Below are 26,954 nucleotides of genomic sequence, written 5' to 3'. Positions count from 1 at the left end.
CTAATAATACTACCATGCCTCATATTTCGACACAACAGATCCCACATAACAAACATCAATCAAACATTATTCAACAATGAAGTCTGCTAACCTGTACGGACACAATACAATAAGGAATTCCCTGAGTGTTTTTTTGAACTCCTTCAAGCCATCAATTTCTCTTATGTGAGTGAGATGGGATTGAATTGAATATTTTCATACCCATATAAAACGGGCCACTCTCCAGCAGGCTAAGTCTGTGGTGTGGGTAAACAAAACCTCTAAATCTTGTATTATGGGGATGACTCACCTGGTTATCCTCATACATTCGTCTATTTTTAAAAACAAAGATTGCTAATTATAATATATAAATAGCAGGAGCCGTCAGCAATCTCTTTTCTTTAAAATAAGGTCTGCAAGAACGCATTGTATTAATCTTATAAATTATCCCAATGGCTTTCTTCTGCAGTATGAATATTCCATTATTCTCTATACTTTATCCCCAAAAAATTACTCCATATCACATAACTGACAGAAAATAAGCGTGATATACCATAAGAACAGTTTTTTCACTCCCCACTCTAGCCATTACTCTCAATGCAAACAAGGCTCTATTCAATTTACTAGTGACATGAGCAATATGTAGCTTCCATTTCGAATCACTCTCCAATATCAGACCCAAGAATGTCGTGGAATCAGAAGTTTCAACTCTACTCTGAGTATTCAAGTTTATTCCAAAACTTCTATACTCTCTACTAAAGGGAATTACTTTAGTTTTTTGTAGTTCAAACTTAGACTATTCTGAACAAACCAGGAATCTAATTCAGCAAGATACCTCTCAGCCTCTCTTATCAAACATTCACTGTTCCTACTGGTGATTAAAACTGTAGTGTCGTCTGCAAAAAGAGAGAGTTTGAGATTGACGTGACTCTCGATGTCATTAACATAGACCAGGTTCAAGAGGGGACCCAATATTGAACCCTGCGGTACTCCCTGAGTACAATCAAAATTCCATTTGTGATTATAGTAATGGAATGTCAAGTGATGCAACTAACAATTTGAATTCCATTCATAAGATTCGATTACGTTTTTATTTGTATATTCGAATAGGTGCTTCATTCTTATAAACTTCAGATGGAATAACTATGAATCTTTCACATTCTAGTTATTAGATTATGATATTTTTCACTCTATGAAGTAGAATGTTACTCCATGCATTTATAAGATTGACCACATAGTAACTGTGGTCATAGAGAGAAGCTAGCATAAGAAGACATGGTGTAGGGCGTTTATGTTCTAAATTTCACTGTTAACTCAAGCCGATGGTCCTAGTAGTTATTTCTCGTGAAGCTATGTGGCGCTGGTAGTCTCTCATACTGTGTCGTTCTTACACTCTCATCCCAACAAAACAGTAATAATAGACAGTAGTCGACAGTAATCAGCTTGAAACTTGGAACTTAGACGAACCATACCATGGGATTATCTTCTTATGCTATCTTTTGTCTATGATTTTACTATAAAACAAATATTTTTTGACAGTTAGAGTTGAATTTTACTATATAACAACGATTTCTCAAGTGGCATTTTGAAGTGATTAATTTTATTTTTTGTTGTTTTTAGACTGCGTGACGTGACTTTGGACACAGCTGTAGAAGCCCCCACCCCCCACCATCCCACCAGACAGGGGGTGGGCCAATCAGCACCGGCGAGAGGGGTGGAGGTGTGTGAATGCCCCTCCCCCTACAACGCTACCTCCTGCCAGAATCCCAGCCTAGGTTTCTATAGGTAATTATTCTACTTCAGGTACTGTTTTTGGTGAGATGTAGTGATATTTCCCCATAATAATCACTAGAATATTGTTTAAAAATATCACAAATGTATTGTAGAACTAGCATGTAATCCGTGCTTTTCAAAGGCCTCATTAAGAACTTGACCTACTGAAATCGTGAAGAATTCAAAATAGGCCTATAACCATCCTCGGTAAATTATGAATCTACAGGGTCTGTATAATAAGTAACCGGACTGACCTCAGGAAATTTTTTATTGGCAAAATATGTACAATTTTTCTTTAGAAATCTTCAAAGTAGTCCCCATTGGAGTCGATAACACGCTGATACCGGATTTTCTAATCCCTGAACGCTCACTGGAAGTCGGCAACCTCTATGCTGTCTAGAGCCCTCGTCGTAGCACGTTGAACGTTTTCCAGAGTCCCGAACCGCGTCCCCTTAAGTTGTCTCTTGATCTTGGGGAACAAAAAGAAGTTCAGTGGTGCCATATCCGGGCTGTAAGGAGGATGTGGCAACGTAATCGTCGACTGTTTGGCCAACTGCTCGGTGACGAGCAGGCAGGTGTTAACAAAGAGTTTGTGCCACCCGGCCAAACTATAAACGGCCAGTACTACAGAGAGGTACTCCGTTGACTAACCGCCCGGGTTCATCGAGTCCGTCCGGGGATTGCCGATTCGTGGATCCTCCATCACGACAATGCTCCGTAGCACACCTGCTTGCTCGTCACCGAGCAGTTGGCCAAATAGTCGAGGGTAACGTTGCCACATCCTCCTTACAGCCCGGATATGACACCACTGAACTTCTTTTTGTTCCCCAAGATAAGGAGACAACTTAAGGGGACGCGGTTCTGGACTCTGGAAAACGTTCAACGTGCTACGACGAGGGCTCTAGACAGCATAGAGGTTGCCGACTTCCAGGGAGCGTTCAGGGATTGGAAAATCCGGTATTAGCGTGTTATCGACTCCAATGGGGACTACTTTGAAGATTTCTAAAGAAAAATTGTACATATTTTGCCAATAGAAAATTTCCTGAGGTCAGTCCGGTTACTATTATACAGACCCTGTATGTGCAAAATTTTAAGTTAATCAGTCCATAAGTTCAGATGTGATGATGCGTAAATTTCGTGAATTTCTTACCCTGTGTGTTTAAGCCAGTTCTTTCCTTTATTATATTATAGATTACATACATGTTGGAACAACTATGGTATCATCTTCAATGTATATTAGTACTCTGAAGAAAGACAGACAAGGTTAGCATGTACCTTAGAAATAGGTTACAACTTTGTATTGCAGGATGTGCTGTGTTGAATAAAATATTATCTTATCTTAATTTATGTTATCTAGGTACAAGGGTAGTGGCAAAGATACAGTCAGCTCTACAATTTTCATTCAACTAGTGGGCGAAGCTAGGCCGTGTGAATGCAACAACCGATCGACGGTGTGCGATATAGAGACGGGACATTGTTTGGTAAGTTTTTGAACCGTCAAAATTCATCTTAATTAGGACTAAATTTATTATTAGCTAGAAGTTTTGTTTCTATAGGATGCTATCACATTCGAATGCGTATATGTGCAAGTGCAAGCTTGGGCAGATAAGAGACAACATGTGGAAAGAGCAATGGGAACACTCCCAAAGAGCTACATGCAAGTCACAATGTTTTTCAATGACACTTTTCAAATTTTGTTTATTGGCTCATGCAAGAATGATAATAATATCGAGTGACCTGGCTGGCTCAGGTCTGGTGTCAGAGTTTTCAGGTCGCAACTGATCAATTTGAGGGCTTCTGATGTGACCTAAGGATTGCTTTTTAGACAGCCGGGACCGACGAATTAACGTGTCCATACAAAACCCGGGAGTGGCCCGGGATGAATATCTGGCTTATGCATGATCTGACATGCTATTGCACGTATATTTATTCAATGTGTTCACACCCTTAGATACAATATTGTCATATTATGAAATAAAATAAATAAGTTTTTCCTCCACCTACTGTCTAAAGTACTTACTTTACTCCCTGAAACCTAATACTAAAGTGTCACTTTTTCGCTCTCGGTAGTAAAAAACAGAAAAACTCCCTAGGGAGTAAAAGTGTCTCCATTTAAATAACATGGGGAGCATCTCTATTTTGAAACTTACATTGTAATAGGTTAGAAGGTCTAAGCTCAGATGAGAAAGCATAATAGAGGTGTCTGTCATTGAGTCAACTGAATTCAATACCACAACCAGAAAATTGATTAACTCATGAAATATATGTTTGTATGATAATCATTATATTCTTAATATTAGTAGACAATAAAAATTTATACAATTTTTAAAATATTTTATTCTATTCAAAATACCAGCCAACAAATATTTTTGATCTGCAATTCAAATCTGAACCGCGTGATCTGGAGTCAGCCATTTTTGGTAGCTGCTCAGCTGATATAATTGTTACAACTTTTGCCGATAGATAGCGCAATCGGCAGTGCCAATCAGACGACTGGTTTTTAGGTTTTAGATTTAGGTTATGTTGTTAGGAATCATGGTCACCAATACGTAAGTTATTAGAATGATTTTATTTGCAGTTTCTATAAATAAATGTAGATGGAGGAAAAATGTTGTGTACATCACGAGCGAAAAATACTTTTTCTCCCTCAGGAAAATTGCTGCCCTCGGCTTCGCCTCGGGCTTCAAACTTTTTTCCCACAGGGAGAAAAAGTCGTACTTTCACTCTAGATATACAAATAACTATTCTTTTGCTATAGAACTGTTCGGACTCGACGGGAGGCGCGCAATGCGAACGATGCGCGGACGGCCATTACGGTTCGCCGGACGGTGACGTGCCGTGCCGTCCGTGTCCGTGTCCGGCTGCGAATCGCAACCGGGCCGTCAGCTGTGATGTCAACGAAAACGAGCCTTCACTTACAAAGTGCCACTGTCAAGAGGGATACACTGGCAAACGCTGTGAAAGGTATTTACGAATTCAAGTAGACTAGACTAAGCCCCAGTTGCACGTACGTCGGTTAACGTTTAATCACGATAAAATGCTATACTTTAATCGAGATTAGCGCTAACCGATGCATTTTGGTTGCACAAAACAGAAATTTCAAGCGATAACGCCGATTAAACTAACCAGTTGTAAGCACGATGTGCCTACACCCAATATGTAAGGGAAAAAGAACTATGAATACAAGAAATGAACAGAATAACTAGAACTTCAATGAGTCTTTAACATATTTACATTTGAACAAAACAGGATTAATTTGATTATAAAACAATATTTTATATGAATTAAATGGGGAAACACTCGCTTGCTGCTAATGAGGATTCAATGTTTGTGGTTATGAAAAATTTAAGAACAATGATTCAGTAGTCACCTACCTTTTTGAAATAGCTTCCCACTTTGGCATCCACTGGTATTTTGCGGCGTTAATTATTAATTAAAAATCAGAATAACTGATCCAATGAAATGGGTTCAGATCCCGTCCTATTCAATAATACAATTCTCTTTAAACTGCCCGAACTGCGACAGGAAAACTGTATTATAAAACAAGAGCAAAATCTATCCCCTTCACCAGAACAGCCGGACTTTACTCACAGTCCTAACGAACGAGCTCACACACAGACCAAAAGTAAAATTTTGGGTATTAATATAACTCAGTCAATGCCAAACATGAAAGCCAAACAAGTACATATTTTTATCTGTCGCACAAGCGGAACGTTTGTTATTAAAAACAAAAGAGAAGCTACATTAATTTTGACAACAAATGAAATAAACAATCTTTCTGTCGATGACAAAAATTGTTCAAAGACAAAAACACTGTTCATTAAACTTTTTTAATTTAAAACTAGAATCCTGATCAATATGAGATATATGATTATATATATTCATATATATATGTCCCATATGACCAGGTGACACAGTGTAAAAAATTTCAATTCTGATTATTTGGCACCATTTCAACTGCGATTAGCTGAAATGAAGAAAATTTGGTTGCACGAAGGTAAAAATCGAAAAATGACGCCGGTTAAACTAATCTAACATTAAACTAACAGGCCATTCACGGGGAATTAAATCCAACTAACGCCGATTAGGTACTACTGATAGCTGTCTTCCAATTAGTTTTTGGTAAAAAAAAAACTACAAAATTCAAAGTATAAGCTAAATATATGAATCAATTTCATCCGTTAATAAAACAGAGAAGTGTATCTAGCTGATATTAGCATTCAAAATTAAATTCTGATTTTTGAGATTAGTTTTCGATCTGGTTCGTCTGCAGATAGCACTTGACACTAGCGACAGACAGAACATTTTTATGGCGCATGTCTAATGACTGGTCACCGCTTTAATAACATAACTCCAATTTTGTGCCATTTATTCAGAATAATAACATCTGTCGGTTAAATTACAGTGTTGCCAGATTGTGAAACCGTTAAAATCTTGGTTAGTTGACGGGAAAACTTAATCGGGATTAAAAACTAACCGATGCTTGTGGAACAGAAATGAATTCGTAAAACTAAAGCTGATTTGTTAATCAGCGTTAATTTCCATATTCAATAGACGTACGTGCAACTGGCCTTTAAGCGCCAATTTAATTTACGTCAAGGAAAACTCAGAAAAATTTTTCACAATTCCAATGATACCTAATTTATTAAGATTGGTCGAAGAATAACAGAGAAATTAATTTTTTTCGTACTGCATGCATGACCACTTTTCACCATTTAAAGATCAATATTAATTTTTAATTCCAGATGTATTTAAGATGAAGCTTTGAAACTCGGTATGGCTCCATATGGGCAAACAGATGATTTTACAATGGTTTTCAGATGATAATGTTTGTCTTGTAAAAGTATTGTTGTTTCATTAAAAGTAAAGAACCAGATGTAGTGCTTCCTATTTCTTAGTCTCACGTTTCCTAGGTCTTATTTCTATCTTAAATTTCCAGTTTCAATATTTTCTTACGTTGCTTCTACACAAATATTTAATTATTGTAATGGAATTTAGTTCGCTGGAGTACACCGATATTCACTTCATGTATGGAGCAGCTCTTGGCAATGCGACCGAAGCAAGAAGAATGTATGCAGCTGCATTTCCAAACCGCCGTCTCCCTTCCGACAAGGTGTTCACAAGAACTCACAATCGGCTGAGAGAAGTTGGTTCATTTGAACGGAACAGGGTAATTGCTGGTAGGCCTCGAGCAGTTCGAAATGTTGCTTTTGAAGAGGAAGTATTGCAGAAATTCGATTTCAATCCTAGAACGAGTACGAGAGCAGTTGCAAAGCAAATCAATTCAAGTGCTTCTTCTGTGTGGCGTGTACTAAACAAGGAAAGACTTCACCCCTTCCGCTTTCAAAAAGTTCACTCATTGGTTGAACGCGACTATGAGCCAAGAGTAAACTGTGCCCGTTGGTTTCTTCAGCAAGACATTATCCAACCAAATTTTCTAGAAAATGTGTTATTTACCGATGAGTCCAGCTTTACAAGAGAAGGAATCTTCAACTCTCGCAACAGTCACGTCTGGGCCTTAGACAATCCTCATGAGGTCAAAGTGCGTGGTTATCAGCATAGATTTTCGCTGAATGTTTGGGCGGGTATCTTAGGTAATCGCGTGATTGGACCATACATTCTTCCTAATCGTCTGAATTCTCCCACGTACATTACTTTTTTAAGAGACATACTACCAGAACTTTTGGAAGATGTGCCTCTTGCAAACAGATATAATATTTGGTTTCAACATGATGGTGCCCCTGCTCATTTCGGAAATGTTGTTACGGACTTTCTGAACATGACCTATCGTCAGCGGTGGATTGGGCGGGGTGGACCAGTACCGTGGCCCGCACGTTCACCTGACCTCAACCCTTTAGATTTTTTTTCTGGGGCCATATGAAAGACCTTGTTTACAGCACGCCAAAAGAAAACGAAGAAGACCTTGTGGCAAGAGTGGTTGCTGCAGCAGGTGCCATTCAAGATGATGAAAATGCTTTTATAGCAGTTCGACGGTCCATGATTGAAAGGTGCAGACTGTGTAATCAAGTTGAAGGACGGCATTTTGAGCAATTGCTGCATTAGTATCAGTGAACCGATTTGAGTGAAATTAATATTTTTCAATGTAAAATAAAATTTGGAGGAAAGTTATTCTTGTATATTTCTGTAATAAGAACGGTTTTCATGAAATTATAAAAAAATTAATATTGATCTTTAAATGGTGAAAAGTGGTCATGCATGCAGTACGAAAAAAATTAATTTCTCTGTTATTCTTCGACCAATCTTAATAAATTAGGTATCATTGGAATCGTGAAAAAATTTGCTAACTTTTTTGTCTCTTGTAAATTTTCTGTAAAATGGACGGTTTTCGAGATATTCGCCATCAAAAATTTAAAATGGCCGCCATTTTGAAAAATTACAACGAGAAAATTTTTTTTTATTTTTTATAGTTGAGTCTTTATAGCATAAATATTCATGCCAAATTTCAGATCAATACAACATTTCGTTCTTGAGATAAAAATTTTTAAGTGAAAAAAACAAAATGGCAGCTATAAGGATAACCGCTGAGTTTTGGACACTTCAAATATGACATTTGTAGTCTCCTGCAAGAATGATAATAATATCTAGTGACCTGGCTGGCTCAGGTCTGGTGTCAGAGTTTTCAGGTCGCAACTGATCAATTTCAGGGCCTCTGATGTGACCTAAGGATTGCTTTTTAGACAGCCGGGACCGACGAATTAACGTGTCCATACAAAACCCGGGAGTGGCCCGGGATGAATATCTGGCTTATGCATGATCTGACATGCTATTGCACGTATATGTATTCAATGTGTTCACACCCTTAGAGACAATATTGTCATATTATGAAATAAAATAAATACATTTTCTGTTGCTATAGAACTGTTCGGACTCGACGGGAGGCGCGCAATGCGAACGATGCGCGGACGGCCATTACGGTTCGCCGGACGGTGACGTGCCGTGCCGTCCGTGTCCGTGTCCGGCTGCGAATCGCAACCGGGCCGTCAGCTGTGATGTCAACGAAAACGAGCCTTCACTTACAAAGTGCCACTGTCAAGAGGGATACACTGGCAAACGCTGTGAAAGGTATTTACGAATTCAAGTAGACTAGACTAAGCCCCAGTTGCACGTACGTCGGTTAACGTTTAATCACGATTAAATTCTATACTTCAATCGAGATTAGCGCTAACCGATGCATTTTGGTTGCACAAAACAGAAATTTCAAGCGATAACGCCGATTAAACTAACCAGTGTAAAACATTTTAATTCTGATTATTTGGCACCATTTCAACGGCGATTAGCTGAAATGAAGAAAATTTGGTTGCACGAAGGTAAAAATCGAAAAATGACGCCGGTTAAACTAATCTAACATTAAACTAACAGGCCATTCACGGGGAATTAAATCCAACTAACGCCGATTAGGTACCTACTGATAGCTGTCTTCCAATTAGTTTTTGGTAAAAAAAACTACAAAATTCAAAGTATAAGCTAAATATATGAATCAATTTCATCCTTTAGTAAAACAGAGAAGTGTATCTAGCTGATATTAGCATTCAAAATCAAATTCTGATTTTTGAGGTTAGTTTTCGATCTGGTTCGTCTGCAGACGTCTTCTTGACTCTAGCGGCAGACAGAACATTTTTATGGCGCATGTCTAATGACTAGTCACCGCTTTAATAACATAACTTCAATTTTGTGCCATTTATTCAGAATAATAACATCTGTCGGTTAAATTACAGTGTTGCCAGATTGTGAAACCGTTAAAATCTTGGTTAGTTGACGGGAAAACTTAATCGGGATTAAAAACTAACCGATGTTTGTGGAACAGAAATGAATTCGTAAAACTAAAGCTGATTTGTTAATCAGCGTTAATTTCCATATTCATTAGACGTACGTGCAACTAGCGCCAATTTAATTTACGTCAAGGAAAACTCAGAAAAATGTTCCATTCATGAAGACTTCCATGCATATAATACCAGGAACAGTAGGAACATTGTTGCACCACAAATAAGACTTAGTAAAACTATGAGAAGCCATACTTACAGTGTATATTGTATAATAAACTGCCTCAAACAACCAGGAATCTGCCTCCAAACAAATTTTAAAAAGTTATATCATAGAGAAACAATAGCATAAGTAGATATCCCATGGTATAGGGCGTTTATGTCGCAACTTTTACTGTTATCTCAAGCCTATAGTCCAAGTAGTTCTTTTCCGTGAAGCTTTATGACGCTGGTAGTCTCTCATATTGTGCCGCTCATACACTCTTACCCGGTCAAAACAGTAAAAATCGACAATAATCGACAGTAATCGGCTTGAGATAACAGTAAAAGTTAAGACATAAACGCCCTATACCATGGGATATCTACTTACGCTATTGTTTCTCTATGGTAAAACTAACGCTGATTTTTTAATCAGCATTAATGTCCATATTCAACAGACGTACGTGCAACTGGCCATTAAGACGCCAATTTAATTTACGTCAAGGAAAACTCAGAAAAATTTGCTATAATTGTAGCCTGATGGTTAATAAAACGAATCTTGAATCTTAAAGTTTTTAAAATCATCCATCCAACTCAAACGTTAAATTTATAGGGAGCTTATTATAGAATTCGCAGCTTTAGAAGTCAGGCTCACTCTCAAAAAGCTCTCGCCTATACGGCTGAATAGCAACATTTTCTCTGCCTCTAGTGTTCCAATAAGTGGATGGATAAATTATGATTCTCTCTAAGTGACCCCATATTTCAATTGCTAATTATTATTGTAATTGTATATTTCAATTTGTACTTCAAGACTCAACCTATTTCGGTCTACGTGTAACCTTATCCAAATTTGGAAGAGCAATAGTAAAAGGTTACCTTTATTTTTCTCTCGCTATCATTTTGATGATGTATGGATAAGACACATTGATAGTTTTTGTAGAAAATTGAGACATTTCATATATTATAAAAAGTTTATTTCAATATTATTGAAACTTTTTGATTGTTTAGTGTTATTTCCGGCTCTTATCAACCCTTCGAAATTCAAAAATTCATCAGTCATATCTCGAATACGTATTCTCTGAGTGTTAATCTTTGGTGAAAACAGAAATTTTAAACTTAACCTCACTTTGGACTATTTATGTGCCAAAATCAAGGAATTGAAGAAGTTTTGGCCTGTTTCTCTTTCAAAATATCGTGTTTGTGACTGTTCTAATAAATAAATAAATAAATATAAGTTTCATAAATTGAGCGGTCTCGGGGATGCGAATATAGTGAAATTGGTGTACTCGGCATATGCTCAATCAATTTTCCAGTATGGAATCAGGGTGTGGGGTGGTGCCTTGGATACGCACATGAACAAGATACTCGTATTGCAAAGACTTGTAATAAAAGCTGCTCTTGGCCGTCCCAGACGCTTCCCAACAAATCTTTTGTTTGTTGAGTTCCCCGTGCTAACGGTAAAGCAGCTCTATATAAAAAAATTAATACTGTACCTGAGTAAATGTAAAAATGTATTTCAACCATACATAATGTCACACAACTTCCGAGCACAACCGAACTATACTAGTAGTTCTGTGAACAGTAGACCTCGCGCTCAGTGAGTTTCATTGACCTGTTATGTTTTCTCAAAAATTAATAATTAATTTATCAATTAAAATGTCTAGAAAAAATTCTAAATAAACGTAGAGCTTTCTGTCCTATATCGTACCGTGACGTGTCGTCCCTGAATGTGAGTGTGAGCGCTGTTATCAGGTCTGGCTGCAACTGTCTACAACGTTGATGGAAAGATACATTTTCAAGATGTTCGATGTTTTTGAACGGGTAGTAGTCAACTGTCTACTAACGTTATGGAAAGATACATTTTCAAGATGTTCGATGTTTTTGAACGGGTAGTAGTCAACTGTCTACTAACGTTAATGGAAAGATACATTTTCAAGATGTTCGATGTTTTTGAACGGGTAGTAGTCAACTGTCTACTAACGTTAATGGAAAGATACATTTTCAAGATGTTCGATGTTTTTGAACGGGTAGTATTATGGTCCACTAGACAGCTGATTTATGATGAATAATTCTATAGTCTGATTTCTACGGTAATATTGGCGTTCAAAGGAGGCTCCTTTTTCCTTTTATATTATCCTTGAAATGCAAAATTTCCAAAAAACCTTGTATATACGTCGACGCGCAATTTAAAAAGGAACATACCTGTCAAATTTCATGAAAATCTATTACCGCGTTCGCCGTAAATGCGCAACATAAAAACATATAAACATTCAAACATTAAGAGAAATGTCAAACCGTCGACTTGAATCTTAGACCTCACTTCGCTTGGTCAATTATAAATAGAACTGACTTTGTTTTGTAGAGTGAGAGGACTGTATCTAAATTATTATTGTATTTAATGAAAATACTTGCCAAGCTGGAATTAAAAGAAATATTTACAGTGAGCAAAGCTATGGAAATTCTCAAATTAGTATAGATAATAGACTCACCAGTCGTAATTTTTATATGTGCCAAATTATCAATTATAAGGTATTGGAATCGTAATACAGGATGGAATATAGAAATGAGAAGGATAAATACCTTTGGGAAAGGAAATACCTTTCTGATACTCTGATACTGTGGCCTGGCGATGATTACAAGCTGCTTGGCAATATTAATTTCACTGCTCCTTGCTTCTCCCAAATATTCACGACATTCATTAAACACTTCAATCAATTATTGACATATAATGTCCGGCCAGACAAATAACAAATAAAGTGAGCCGGTACGGTCTGGCTTTGTACACTCTTGACTCAGTCTGTTTTCTTTCCCGACTGACAAGAAAGCCTGGGCTGACGACAGTTTTCGACAATCCACCGCCAGGAGGCAGCACCGCACGGAACAGCGCTACATCAACGCGCTCAATTCAAGAATGGCCACAACAGACTTAACTGTTTGCCGAAGACAATTCACTTACATCAGCAATAAACTTATTAACTTGGCACCTTAACACTTTCTAGTAAGACATATTAATAAGTCATCCATTAGAAATATAGTTGAATGGATAAAATCTGTTAATGTATCTCACCTCTTTCATAATTGATATCCTTATCTTTTGTCACCTCCATATAGATTTTTAGTTTTAATTTAGGTATTTTTTCCTAAAGCACTCCTTTTGTTTATTATTTATTTTTCTTTTATTTATTTATTCTTTTTTTCAGTATTGATATATCGATTAAATTATGATATATCGATTATATATCAGTATGATATATCGATTTCAGTATGATTATATCGATATATCGATTTATATTGATATATTATTTATTGATATATCGATTTCTAAGATTGATACTCGTTGCAGCACACAAACCTCTGGTTTTGCTGACAACGCCTATAAGCAAATTTTGAGGAGAATTATTATTTATTTCTTGTTTATGTTTAAATTAAGTTTTTAATGGTGTTTTTGTTTTGAAAAATTGTATTGTATTATGGCAAATAAAGAATTTGAGTTTGAATAAAGAAAGAATGTGTGTTTGTAGATGCAGCTACGGCTGGTACGGGTACCCGCTGGAGCGAGATGGCGCGTGCGTGCGCTGTGAATGCAACATGTATGGCAGTGTGAGTGACGAGTGTGACGAGGAGACGGGCCAATGCAACTGTAGGCCAGGCATCACTGCCAGGGACTGCAGCCAATGCCAGCCCAGGCATATACTCACGCCCAAAGGATGCACTTGTGAGTACTAGTAGATCTGCCAACAGTAGAACTCGCGCAGTTACAAGCCACAGACTCCTCTAATACTGTCCATCATAGTAAATCATGTCCTGTCCTGTTGTGTCAACGAGATATCGGTATGAAAACGGCCAATGACCCACCAATGCTAATTATTACGAAAATCTAATCTCCAAGACATACTGTCAACTGGTCAGCCCGAGTTGAAAGCAGAGAAAAGTCGAGAGAAAAATACTATGTTACATTGGGCCATAAGTCGAGCATTTGCTCATACTTCTAAAATATGGAACATTTTCTTCATTTTCTATGAATAAACGTGAGCAAAACATTTTGCTCATGCTCATCAAAAAAATAGTTTGGACATGTTCTCAAAAGTAAAAGCTTATACTCAAAATTGTATGAATAAACTAGAGCATTTGCTCAAGCAAATCCCCAACACATTGAAGACATTGAAGCACGGTCCATAGGTGTCTACAAACGCCACATTAATAGATGGCTATTGAAGGTTGGTAGGATAAGAATTTTAGATTTTCTTAAATCAAATCATACCTTTTGATAAGACTAGCCTCAATGCATGCTGAGTCGGTTGGTCTTTGGGCCATATGAATAAAGTTGAACATTTGCTTATACTTCTTGTTCTGAACAAAGCTCAGGCTAGAGCTACCAGAGGACTGTAATTTACTATTCAAATAATCAAATACAAACAAGGGGAATTTAATCTTCAATTTGAGCCAGGTTAATTTTACAGTTAAACTCTGCATTAATGAACAATAAAAAAGAGCAAAAAACTCACCAGATTTAATTCCAATCTTGTCTACTTGCCCTTCGAAGCCTTTATTAGGTGTTTTGGTCAGATTCAGGGTGGGATGAAATCTGGGAAAAGACAGGTTTGCTTCCGGGCTGCCTTTTCGCGTTGATTCTGTGTTCAACTTGCAGGTCATACACTGTGTTTCGAACAAAGCTCAAACTGGATTCTTTATAAATTCAAATCCGATTCAAATTAATTCAATTCAATACTATTTACGCTGTTATATTCATAATTCACACACACTACACTCAAACAATTATTTACAAGAAATTTCCGATCGAAATTACATGACAAAATACAAATTCGGTCTTGCACAACAACGGGGTGACTAGACAAGACAGACTGGTTTTAACATCGACAAGGCAAAAACAGCTGGACGGTCTGCGCTGGCGCAAACACAAGCCTGCTATTGGCAGAACTGCAGTCTGGGATTTTGGCGCTACAGTTCGAATTCTCTGGCCAGACCACTTCTAAAATATGGAGCATTTGCTTCATTTTCTATGAATAAACGTGAGCAAAACCTTTTGCTCATGCTCATCAAAGAAATAGTTTAAGCATTTTCTCAAAAGTAAAAGCTTATACTCAAAATTGTATGAATAAACTAGAGCATTTGCTCAAGCAAATGTTTCAAAAAAGGTGAGTCTAGTCTAGAGCAGCTTTTCACCTTTTGCTCATAGTAAAATGGCTCAACTAATTCGTATGAGGAAGAGGAAACTATACCAGATACGAGCACAATCAATAGTTGAGAACTATAAAACTCTTTTCAGATTCAACCATGATATTATATCACCATTATTCCTACAAAGGAATAAATAAAAAAGATAGCTATCTGATATAAAGATAGCCATTACAGAGTAGGAAATAGGCATTTAAGAAGATGAGAGTGTAGACGATTATAAGAAGGCTATTGATATTATAAGATTATGCTGAAGATTATTATAGAGATGACATTTATTCATGCTATTATTTCAAAATTCTAAACTTAACTAACCTAAAACTCTATTCATAAACAGAAAACAGAGCAGACGACGCAAACACAAGCGGTGTCTCCTACTTGCATATTTAGCGCTTACGTGAGCTATAAAAACAAAGTAAAAGCTTATACTCAAAATTGTATGAATAAACTACAGCATTTGCTCAAGCAAATGTTTCAAAAAAGGCGAATCAGCTGATGAAAAATCTTCAAAATATGTGAGCATTTGCTCCAGAGTTCAGGAGCATAAGGTAAAGCTTATTCATATAAAAATGAGCAAAGGCTTATGCTTCTACCCAATGCTTATGAGCAAAACCTTATGCTCCATGCTCATGCTCATGAGCATTTGCTTTGGTTTTATTCATATGGCCCATTGTGTACGTTCTGTGTACAGTAAATTGTCAAGTTCCAATCGTAAATTGTTCCATCACGTGTCTAGTGCAAAATGTTCCCATGGAACGCCATTTCAAAATCTTTGGTTCAAGCTTTTGGCGCGCACTTATAAACTTGGTTCACACCAAAATGTGTCGTTTACTAGCTGCATGAATGAAGAAAGGATGTTTTACAAACTTACCGTCTAGAAAAGTGTGCATTTCTTTCATTCCATTACTCTCGAATTTTCTACAGAGAAAAAATCATTTAATGAATGGTTATCAAACATCATTTTGTTGGTTATGTATTCTATGGCTATGCTATGGTAAACAAACTAGTTATCAGCGCATGCGTAGAGAAGCAAGCAGACTACAATATTCAATCGACCAATGAGAGCTCTGATAGTTTGAACTGTAACAATTTACCAGGCTTCGACTGTGGGGCAGGAACTTTGTACTGGGAACTGGTTTCTGGTACAGAATCTGTCAAAATTCTTCCCATGGGACGCGCAACTTTTTACCTGGTAAATTGTGAATCGGACAATTTACCACATTCTATGTACCCAGAACGGACTCATAATGTGTTATTAATTGCATGCTTAGACCATTTATAGAGTAGACACGGCCAATTGTATATTCATACTAAAAGTTGTTGAAGCCAACATCTCTACTGCCAAATTCGCCCACGTTGACGTCACAACAGTTTGTTGTGTAAGTGTTTAACTTACATTGTTGTTGAACAATGCATTGTTGTTAGCTTGGTTGTGACGTCAATATGGGCGGATTTGGCAGTAGATGTTGGCTTCAGAGGCTAGACTTCCCAGCGTGTCTACTCTATAAATGGTCTAAGATTGCATGCAATCGACAGCTGATGATTAAGCCTCAGACCAGTTCTATAACTGGTCCAAGGTTAGGTTAGGTTAGGTTACGTTAGGAAAATAATGTGCAATTGAAAGTCAGATCATGCATGAGCAGAAAAACAAAATCTGGAAAAAGCCATTGATACACGTTTTGACTTGCGTGTAGCTGCTCAGACTGAACGCAACCAGCAAGTGCAAGCGTTCAGTGTGAGAGTTCCTATTGTTCTTTCCAGATTTGGTTTCTCATCTGCGCGATTGGTCATGCATAGAAAAATATGCATCTGATATAACGTTGTGGAGCTAGAAAAGGATAGCGCTGTTTGCTTTGTCGAATAATAGACAAGGATAGCTACTGTAAGCAAGATGAGGAACGGCGGGAGAAGCCTCCACCAAATATGTAAGGAGGATATGCCTTCACCAATTATGTAAGGAGGGAAAGAACTGTGATAATTTCCCCGTAAGCGTTGAAACGAATGATGATCCCCTCCTTCCTGAGGATGGCCATCATCCTGCATTGAGTGTTGATGCCTTGTATATTGCATTTTCTTCCAGGGTTAATCCAAATAGGTACAGTGTCTGGTAATGAGATTATTACTGCTATAGGTGCTTTAAGATCTGGCTGCTCTAAGGGCCCTGATGCAATACCTACATTTATTGTTAAAGGCTGTGCGAATGTTCTAGTAGCTCCCCTGCACTTTATTTTTAATATATCTGTGAAAACTGGCAAATTTCCTCTGAAGTGGAAAACTGCTAGAATTACCCCTGTTTTTAAGTCTGGTAAAAGAGCTGATATTAGTAATTTCAGACCAATTTCTATCTTAAATTGTTTTTCAAAAATATACGAAAAAGTTTTACATTCTAATATTTTTAAACAGGTCAAGAGCATCATTGCGGATGAGCAGCATGGTTTTTTACCTGGTCGTTCAACTGTCACTAACCTAATGACCTTTAGTGATAAAATATCTCAAGTTTTGGATGGGGGAGGCCGTGTAGATGTTATCTATACGGACTTATCCAAGGCTTTTGATACTATTAGTCATGGACTACTGTTGAAAAAGCTTAGGCGGATGGGTTTTAGTGATAATTTAGTGAACCTCCTGCAGAGTTATCTGCAATCAAGAATGCAGTTTGTTAAAATTCAAAATTTCAAATCCAAATCATTCATATGTGCATCTGGGGTACCTCAGGGTTCCAATCTTGGCCCACTTTTGTTCCTCTTGTTTATAAATTATGTCCCCACTATTATAAAGAATTCTTCCTGCCTGATGTACGCAGATGACGTCAAATTGTTCAGGGAGATCAAGAATGTAAATGATGGGCTTGCTTTACAGGGCGATATCAACAATTTTTACCAATGGTGTGAAACTAATGGTCTGAAGATAAATGTTACCAAATGTAAGTTCCTAAGTTTCAATCGCCAATTGAGACCGCACATTAATATTTTCCACGTAAATAACAGGCCATTGGAACAGGTGACGAATTTCAAAGATCTTGGAGTGAATTTTTCTTCAGATTTTTCCTTCAATTCACACATTGATTCAATAGCTGCTAGGGCCAACCAACAAATGGGGTTTATTCTGAGGACCTGTTCGCCCTTTAGTGATGTAGAGCCTTTGATTCTGATTTATAAGTCACTAGTGAGAAGCTTGCTAGAATATGCCTCAGAGATATGGAATCCATATCATATGGATAGAATAAATGTTCTAGAACGGCTTCAAAATAAGTTTTTAAGAATCATGTTCTATAAGAAATTTAATCGTTTTTGTCCTTTTGATTTCCCAACAGAGTCACTGAGAACTTTATTCCATATTACATCATTAAAAGTTAGGCGTGATGTTAGAGCACTTATTTTTCTTTTTGATCTCTTAAATAATGAAATTGATTCATCATACTTGCTATCTAAAATGAATATTTATATCTCACCTGTGGCTCGTCGATCTGAATTTTCTTTTCTGGTTCCTCGTTCCAGAACACTTAGAAATTACAATTCTCCTCTCAACAGAATTCAGAGAAGCTACAATAGTTTGTCCGGGCACCTAGATCTCTTCTGGTTCTCTCGCGCTAGATTCCGAAAAGCTCTATACAATGGTCTGGTCTGAGCATTGATATTGTGATCTGGTCTACATCGATCATTTTTTCATGTATGTGTGGGTGTGCATATGTTTTGGGACTTGGAACTCATTAATAAGTTATATTTTTGGTTATTTCATTCTTTTAATACTTGTGTTATTAGAATTTTATATTTTCCATTTTTGGACCTTTTATGAGTAGTATTTCGATGCTTTGTATTCATCTCATCTTTTCATATTATTTTTTTTTTAAATTATTGTATTTTTCCATATTATCATTTTGTACCTTATTACCATATGTAATAGGATAAATATTACCATTTGTACCTTATTTCTTTTTATGATTTTTTATAAGTTTTCTATATATTATATTTTAAGATTTTGCATTTTCTTGTTAAGGAGACATGTTTGGGGAAACCCGTTGTCTCCATTGTAAATGAATAAATAAATAAATAAATAACAAAAGAGAACAGAAATACTAGAACTTTATTTAATTGGTATCTTTCGGTTTACATGGTTGAAAATAATAAATTGATTTTTCTCTATTCCAAAAAGGTAAAATATAAATATATATACAAACACAATATCAAAATTGAATTTAATGGGGAAAACAATTCGCTGCTGCTTACGATGATTCAATCTTTGTGTGGCTATGAAAATTAAGAACAATGATCTTAACCCAGAAGTCACCTACCTTTTGAATATGGCTTCCCCCTTTGGCATCCACTGGTTTAATCGCGACTTTACAGTTGGTATTTTAAAAGAACAAAAATTTACAGAACCAATGAATAGGCTCAGAATCCGTCTCCCTTAATAATACAATTACTTTTAAACTGCCCGATCTGTGACAGAATAACTGTATTATAAATACAGTTAATAATACAATTACTTTTAAACTGCCCGATCTGTGACAATAACTGTATTATAAAACGAAACGAAATCTAGCCTTCTTCACTGGATCAGCCGGACTTTACTCACAGTCCTAACGAACGAGCTCTGCCCCAAAAGCTAAATTTTGGGTATTAATACAAACTCAGTCAATGGCAAACATGAAAGCCATTTCAAGTACATATTTTTATCTGTCGCACAGGCGGCACGTCTGTTATTAGAAACAAAGAGAAGCTACGTTAATATTGACAACAAATAAAATAAACAATCTTTCTGTCGATGACAAAGATTGTTCAAAGACAGAAACACTGTTCATTGAACTTTTTATTAAAAAACTTTGAAATTCTGATCAATATGAGTTAATATATGATTCATATATATGTCCCATACGACCAGGTGACACTACACCAATGTTAACCACACTTGTGATTTTGACAATATCATCAAGTTTTTACCCAAAATCAAAATCATTGACGAAAGTCATCTGCAGTGTGAGTTACTTGTATACTTGAAGGTGTAAATAATTCACTTATCTAGTATGAAGTTATATGTAGTGAACTTCGTGAATGGGATTCTCCTATCAATCAATCAATCAATCAATCAATCAATCAATCAATCAATCATTTATTTCTTTCCAAAACATACATGAAAATGTACATGAAAAAGTCAAAAACTAAGAACTAACTTAAAGCTAAAGAGAAATTAGTGACTGTATAAATTCATTTTTTTACAGTAAACTCGTCTATACTGTAGCATGCTAAATCCATCAAATATGCTCTCAGCAATTCCTTAAATTTTGATCTATCAGGTTCATGTCTTATGCAACCTGGGAGACAACCAATAAATTTTATTCCCATGTACGTTGGACTTTGTTTATATTTTTCCTTATTGTGTTTCTTTATTGTAAAATTATTTTTATGTCTTGTGTTGTAATTATGTATATCTACTTGCCGTGGGAATCTAGATTCGTTAGTTTTTATATATAATATTGTCCTATAAATGTACAGGCTGTACACCGTCATGAACTTTAACTTATTGAAGAATGGCTTGCATGATCGCTCTCTATCAAGATTTAGAATTATTCTTATTGCTTCTTTTTGTAATAGGAGTATTGCCTCAGCAAGTTCTATATTTGATATTGGCAATCTGTAAGTGAACCTCAATATATGACACTGTTTGGATCTATAAATATAGGCCTATAGGTCATTGAATTCAATAAGTCTCTAATTATTATTTTTGATCGACACTTATTAAAGCTATCTAATAATCAATCTGAGGATGTGTTCTGAATTTTGTAATTGGCAATTTGTAATCGACAAATCTCGTATTTTGTTCAGCCTGCGAGGCAATTTGTAAATGGACTTCACTATAGGACACTTTTAGATTTAATGAACCATTATATCATAATGGTTATCAACCATAGGTTTGATAAGCCATTGGATTTGATTATTGGTCTCTATTTTTTTTTCTTAGATCAGCAAATGATCAATCTATTGTATTAATACTTTGCAAATATTTGTAGCCTATATGCTTTTACTTTCCTTGCCTATTACCATAGGTAAGGAAAGTATTGCTTTCCGAAAAAAATTAAGGTACCCCAATTTCTGAATTTCTATACGTTTCAAGGTCCCCTGAGTCCAAAAAAGTGGTTTTTGGGTATTGGTCTGTATGTGTGTGTGTGTGTATGTGTGTGTGTGTGTGTGTGTGTGTGTGTGTGTGTGTGTGTGTGTGTGTGTGTGTGTGTATGAGTGTATGCGCGTCTGTGTACACGATATCTCATCTCCCAATTAACGGAATGACTTGAAATTTGGAACTTAAGGTCCTTACACTATAAGGATCCGACACGAACATTTTCGATCAAATGCAATTCAAGATGGCGGCTAAAATGGCGAAAATGTTGTCAAAAACAGGGTTTTTCGCGATTTTCTCGAAAACGGCTCCAACGATTTTGATCAAATTCATACCTAGAAAAGTCATTAGTTACATTTGGTAACCCCCTTTATAATGCTGATGTAGCTATGCATTGTTATTTACTAGCCATTAGTTTAGTTGCTTTTTCGAGTCAGTCTGTTGCCAGAGCTCGTAGAGCGTACATCGCTTATAACCATGTATTAGATGTATTAGTATGTTGAAATAAATAATTCTTTTAAAAAGCCGGTTGGTTATTCCAGTTCCTTAACTGGCGCCCGAACCACCCTCGCGCAGTTTTCCGATGTTGTTCGTTTGACAATATTAGTTTTCCGATTCGTGTCGCGATCGCTTATTTCGACTTTGAAAAGGAACCTATCGGAGGACTAAGTGAGGTGAACCTTCAACTTCAACGGAACTTCTACACGGGATAACCACGCCAGACTCCTTTCATCTTGGCAACCACACTGGCAGACTCCTTCCGGAACGCTTTCATCCAACAACCGGAAGTAAATCCAGTTCTTACCATTGCTGCTACTGTAAGTAACGAATGAATTCTTCTACCTCAGCTTCACTTTCTTCTGCTTCAAATCAACTCATCAAGCCCTCCAAATTAGACTCTTCCACTATGGCAACTATCCCCAAACATCTGTTGACTTTATTCCCAAGTTCGATGGGACACCTGATAAAATTCCCAAATTTCTCAGATCCATTGAAGAACTTTTCAAACTTTACTGTAATGATGCTATCGAAAAAACTCAACGTGACCAGAACCACTGGCTTTTGTATACCGCTGCACTTCACAACTTAGAAGGCACAGCTGATAGCGTAGTTCAAAATAGTGAGTGCTCCAATGTAATCGAACTTATTCAACTCATAAAGAAACACTTTTCCGATAAACGTACTGTTCCAGACCTCATAGCAGAGATTGCTATCATGAAAACTTTTCAACATGAACATCCCCTTGACTTTCTTGACAGACTAAACGAAAAACGAACCAGGGTAGTTACTCGCTACAAATTAGACGGTGTATCCGGCGACTTACTCAAAAACCTTCTTGAACAACTTGACATGACACTTGTAAGGACACTTATTCACGGTGTTCATCCAACACTCGGAGCTCATCTCCAAGTCTACAAGCTTAAGAACTTGGACGAAGCCCGCGACACCCTTCGCAGTGATTGCAGTATTGTGCTAAATCAATTGAAACTCACGGAATCTGTGTCTGATAATGCAGTTATCAATCCTCAATTTCGGCAGCGTACCTTCTTTCAACCGCGATCAGTGTTTCCCCAATTCAGGCAGTATTCACCTCGAAGCTTCCAACAACCCTTCAAGCAAACTTTTGCTCCTTTTAACCAATATAGGTTTCAACACAACCAATTCCAACAACCTCCACAAATCCAATCTCAACAGCCTCAACAGAATCTAGTACCATCTAACGCAAGATTTCAGCAGTCTCAATTTCAAACTGTCCAACCAAAATCCTTCAACAGTAACTTTCGTAATTTCCAAGGCGGTGCACAAAACGTTCGACAGTCTCCAAATTGGAATTCTCAAAATACTGTCTCAATGCGTACTGTTTCAACCAATCGTAGTAACAACTCTGCACGGAACAATTCGTTCCACGATGTTCATTATATGGAAGGAAATTGCATTGACGAATCTAACGTAAATGTCACTCCACTTGATGAAACTAGTTTCGTTCAATCTATGCAAACTCAAATCGATTCTCTCACTTCAGCTGTAAACGAATTGGCAGACCGTTTTTTAGGATTAGGCCCAGCTCCTTCGGGGGACCCGCCAATCAGTTCGAGTTGAAGATTATCAACAAATCCCTCCCGTACTTTGTCGATGATTCTAATCTAAAATGGCTTGTTGACACTGGATCAGTGAAGAACTATATAAATCCCGCTATTGTACCACCTGATGTGACTAGATTTAAGGAAGAATTTATCGTGAAAACACCTGCTGGTGAAAGAAAAGGAGATGAGTATATTTTTATGAACTCGTCACAAGTGTTTCCAATGTGTGCTAGAATTAAGATGTATTTATTTGAATTTTCTAAGAAGTATGACATTTTATTAGGACATGAAACTCTAAGTGTACTCAATGCCAATGTTAATTTCAAGGATAAGACGTTAGATTATGATAATGGATCGAAAAAATATTATTTGTAATGAATTCTAGTAGTAACGAAATTGAATTGAAACCAGGTTTTAATGTGATAACTGTCCCAGTTAGGTCTATTCCCAATGTAGGACGAGGATTGCTTAAACCTGTAACCAATGATAAATTTAGTATTGAAGAAGGTATAGTAGATATAGTTAATGATGAATGTACATGTCTAGCGTTTTCTCATGAACTCATGACCATCAGTCCTGAACCCATGGAAATAGATGAGATAGAAACTATTTATGAGCCAACTAATGAATCAGTGACCGAGAGTCCCGAACATTTTGCATTAGTGAAGAATTTGATTTTTGAAACTTTGCGTACAGATCATATGAATGATGAAGAGAAAAGGGAGATATTTGATTTAGTAATTAAATTTCCCGAAATAATCAAACTTGAAAATATCCCTCTAGGGTCGACGAACTTACTCAAACACAAAATCAACACAGTTGATGACAATCCTGTATACACAAGAAATTATAGGTACCCTCAAATTTTCAAGAAAGACGTTCAAATTGAGATAGAAAAGTTGCTAAAGAACAAAATAATTCAACCCTCAAACTCCCCATACAACTCTCCAATATGGGTAGTTCCCAAGAAAATGGATGCTTCTGGTCAAAAGAAAATTAGAATGGTAATCGATTACAGAAAACTCAATGAAAAAACTATAGCTGACAAATATCCTCTACCAAATATTGAAGATCTATTTGGAAAAATAGGACGAGCTACTTATTTCTCGACGATAGATTTATATTCTGGTTTCCATCAGATTGAAATGGACCCAGAGAATTATCCCGTGTAGAAGTTCCGTTGAAGTTGAAGGTTCACCTCACTTAGTCCTCCGATAGGTTCCTTTTCAAAGTCGAAATAAGCGATCGCGACACGAATCGGAAAACTAATATTATCAAACGAACAACATCGGAAAACTGCGCGAGGGTGGTTCGGGCGCCAGTTAAGGAACTGGAATAACCAACCGGCTTTTTAAAAAGAATTATTTATTTCAACATACTAATACATCTAATACATGGTTATAAGCGATGTACGCTCTACGAGCTCTGGCAACAGACTGACTCGAAAAAGCAACTAAACTAATGGCTAGTAAATAACAATGCATAGCTACATCAGCATTATAAAGGGGGTTACCAAATGTAACTTTAATGTTAATCGTTTGGAAAAACAATCAATCATTGTCAAAAACTTCATTTTATCGTATTGGAAACAGTCAATTTGTAGTTTTTCAAATGGTTTATCTGGAGTAGGAATGACTTTATATGTGACTCTAACAGGTTGTCTATCATACTTTACTTTCAGGCATACAGCACACTTGTTAATGTAATCTGTTACGTCTCGTAGCATTGATGGCCAGTAATATCTTCTTCTTACCTGATTATATGTTTCATTGATACCTCTGTGGTACGTCTTTCCTCCATGGTGATTTGAAATTATCTGTTTTTGTTCATCAGTATCCACTATATCTAAATTCATTTTCTTATACCTTTTCAGTTTTATCGAATCGAACGTTTCTAATAACACATTTTTAAAATTGTTGAAAATTTTCTCGTACTCATCATACAAAACACCTTCTCGCGAACAGAAAACTCCATATACTGTTTTTGGTTTCAAAAACTCAATACATTTATTTTTCATGTCATCATAATCGTTAGCGTTCCTAAAATAAATGGTCAATCGTCTTTTACCAAAAATTTTTCTTAATTGAGGGGCTTGGTCACCTCTTTCAAGAATAAGTTGGTTATGCTCAATATTAAGCAACTTATCATCATCAGCTATAACTACCTGTTCATTTGAGCTTTCTTGCGAGTGTATCGTAGCTAAGCTGCGATTATCGTTCTCGGCTTCTTGTTCGTCATCATTATTATCATTACTCACGATATTCTCACGATCAATGTCATCATAAGCATTATTATTTACAAAGTTTCCTTGATTAGCATTATTTACTAAGTTATCATTACCAGTATTATCATTCCGCTCGCCTAATGTACCTATTCGTTGAAAAAAATCTTCGTAGGTACTACTATCTATCGAGGGTACGTCAGTGTTAGTATTGAACCTTATCAAATCGTCTATACTTATATCATCATATTCGTGGAGGTCATCACTAGTATTCTCCAAACCTTGAAAATCATTCACAAAACCTCGAAAACCATTCTCTTCATTTTCCATCATAGTGACGTCATAAGGACGGGACAAAGCATCCGCTACAAAGTTGGTTTTCCCTTTTATGTAGGTAATGTCAAAATCGAATTCTTCTAACAAAAGTTTCCATCTTATCAATTTGGAATTTGGCTCTTTAATACTATGAAGCCATTGGAGAGGTTTGTGATCAGTCTGAATTAAAAACTTACGTCCATATAAGTAGGGCCTAAAATATTTACAACACCACACAATAGCCAATAGTTCTTTTTCTATGGTTGAAAGATTGATCTCATTTTTGTTCAATGTCCTTGAAGCATAGGCAACAGGTAGATCTTTACCATTGAAAATCTGTGAAAGCACTCCTCCAATAGCAAATTGCTAGCGTCAGTAGTAACTATGAATTGTTTAGAAAAATCGGGTAACTGCAATATTGGACTGTTTTGTAGCATTGTTTTCAGTTTTTCAAATGCATTAACGTACTCCTTATTAGAAATGTCAACCTTGACATCTTTTTTCAAAGCTTGAGTCAGAGGCTTAGCGATTTTTGCATAGTTTTTGATCATTTTTCTGTAGTAACCAGTTAATCCTAAAAATTGTTTTATTTGTTTTTCGGTTTTGGGAATCGGGAAGTCTTTGATTGCTTTCAATTTGGCGGGATTTGGTTGAATTCCTTCTTCTGAGATTACATGTCCTAGGTACAACAATTCTCTTTTGAAAAATTCAGTTTTATCGAGCTGTATTTTAAGATTGTGTTCTTTCAATTTTTTGAAAACGGATCTCAAATGTTTCAAATGCTCCTCTAAATTGTCAGAGAATACAATTATGTCGTCCATATACACTAAAACATTCGGCATTCTAGCAAATAGTATGTTCATATTACGCTGAAAAAATGGGGGTGCATTTTTCAATCCAAAGGGAAGCCTTAGAAATTCGAAGTGGCCGTCTTCTGTTGAAAAAGCTGTTTTTGGGACAGACTCTGGGTCCATTTCAATCTGATGGAAACCAGAATATAAATCTATCGTCGAGAAATACGTAGCTCGTCCTATTTTTCCAAATAGATCTTCAATATTTGGTAGAGGATATTTGTCAGCTATAGTTTTTTCATTGAGTTTTCTGTAATCGATTACCATTCTAATTTTCTTTTGACCAGAAGCATCCATTTTCTTGGGAATTACCCATATTGGAGAGTTGTATGGGGAGTTTGAGGGTTGAATTATTTTGTTCTTTAGCAACTTTTCTATCTCAATTTGAACGTCTTTCTTGAAAATTTGAGGGTACCTATAATTTCTTGTGTATACAGGATTG

The 26,954-nt window shown here is 36.5% G+C and overlaps 1 protein-coding gene across 1 annotated transcript in view; it reads left to right on the top strand.

The window, feature by feature from the left end:
• LOC111060895 (laminin subunit alpha-2-like) overlaps positions 1-26,954 on the top strand; it is a gene marked incomplete in the record, with an annotated part of 262,801 nt that overhangs the window by 123,564 nt on the left and 112,283 nt on the right. Inside the window, 5 exon segments of the mRNA XM_039425289.1 lie at positions 1,600-1,764; positions 3,110-3,233; positions 4,511-4,732; positions 8,630-8,835; positions 13,253-13,446. Of these exon segments, the coding sequence (XP_039281223.1) occupies positions 1,600-1,764; positions 3,110-3,233; positions 4,511-4,732; positions 8,630-8,835; positions 13,253-13,446 (911 nt within the window).

This window comes from Nilaparvata lugens, chromosome 3 (assembly GCF_014356525.2).
Source record: "Nilaparvata lugens isolate BPH chromosome 3, ASM1435652v1, whole genome shotgun sequence".
Lineage (NCBI taxonomy): Eukaryota > Metazoa > Arthropoda > Insecta > Hemiptera > Delphacidae > Nilaparvata > Nilaparvata lugens.
This window is presented reverse-complemented; position numbering and strand designations above follow the sequence as displayed.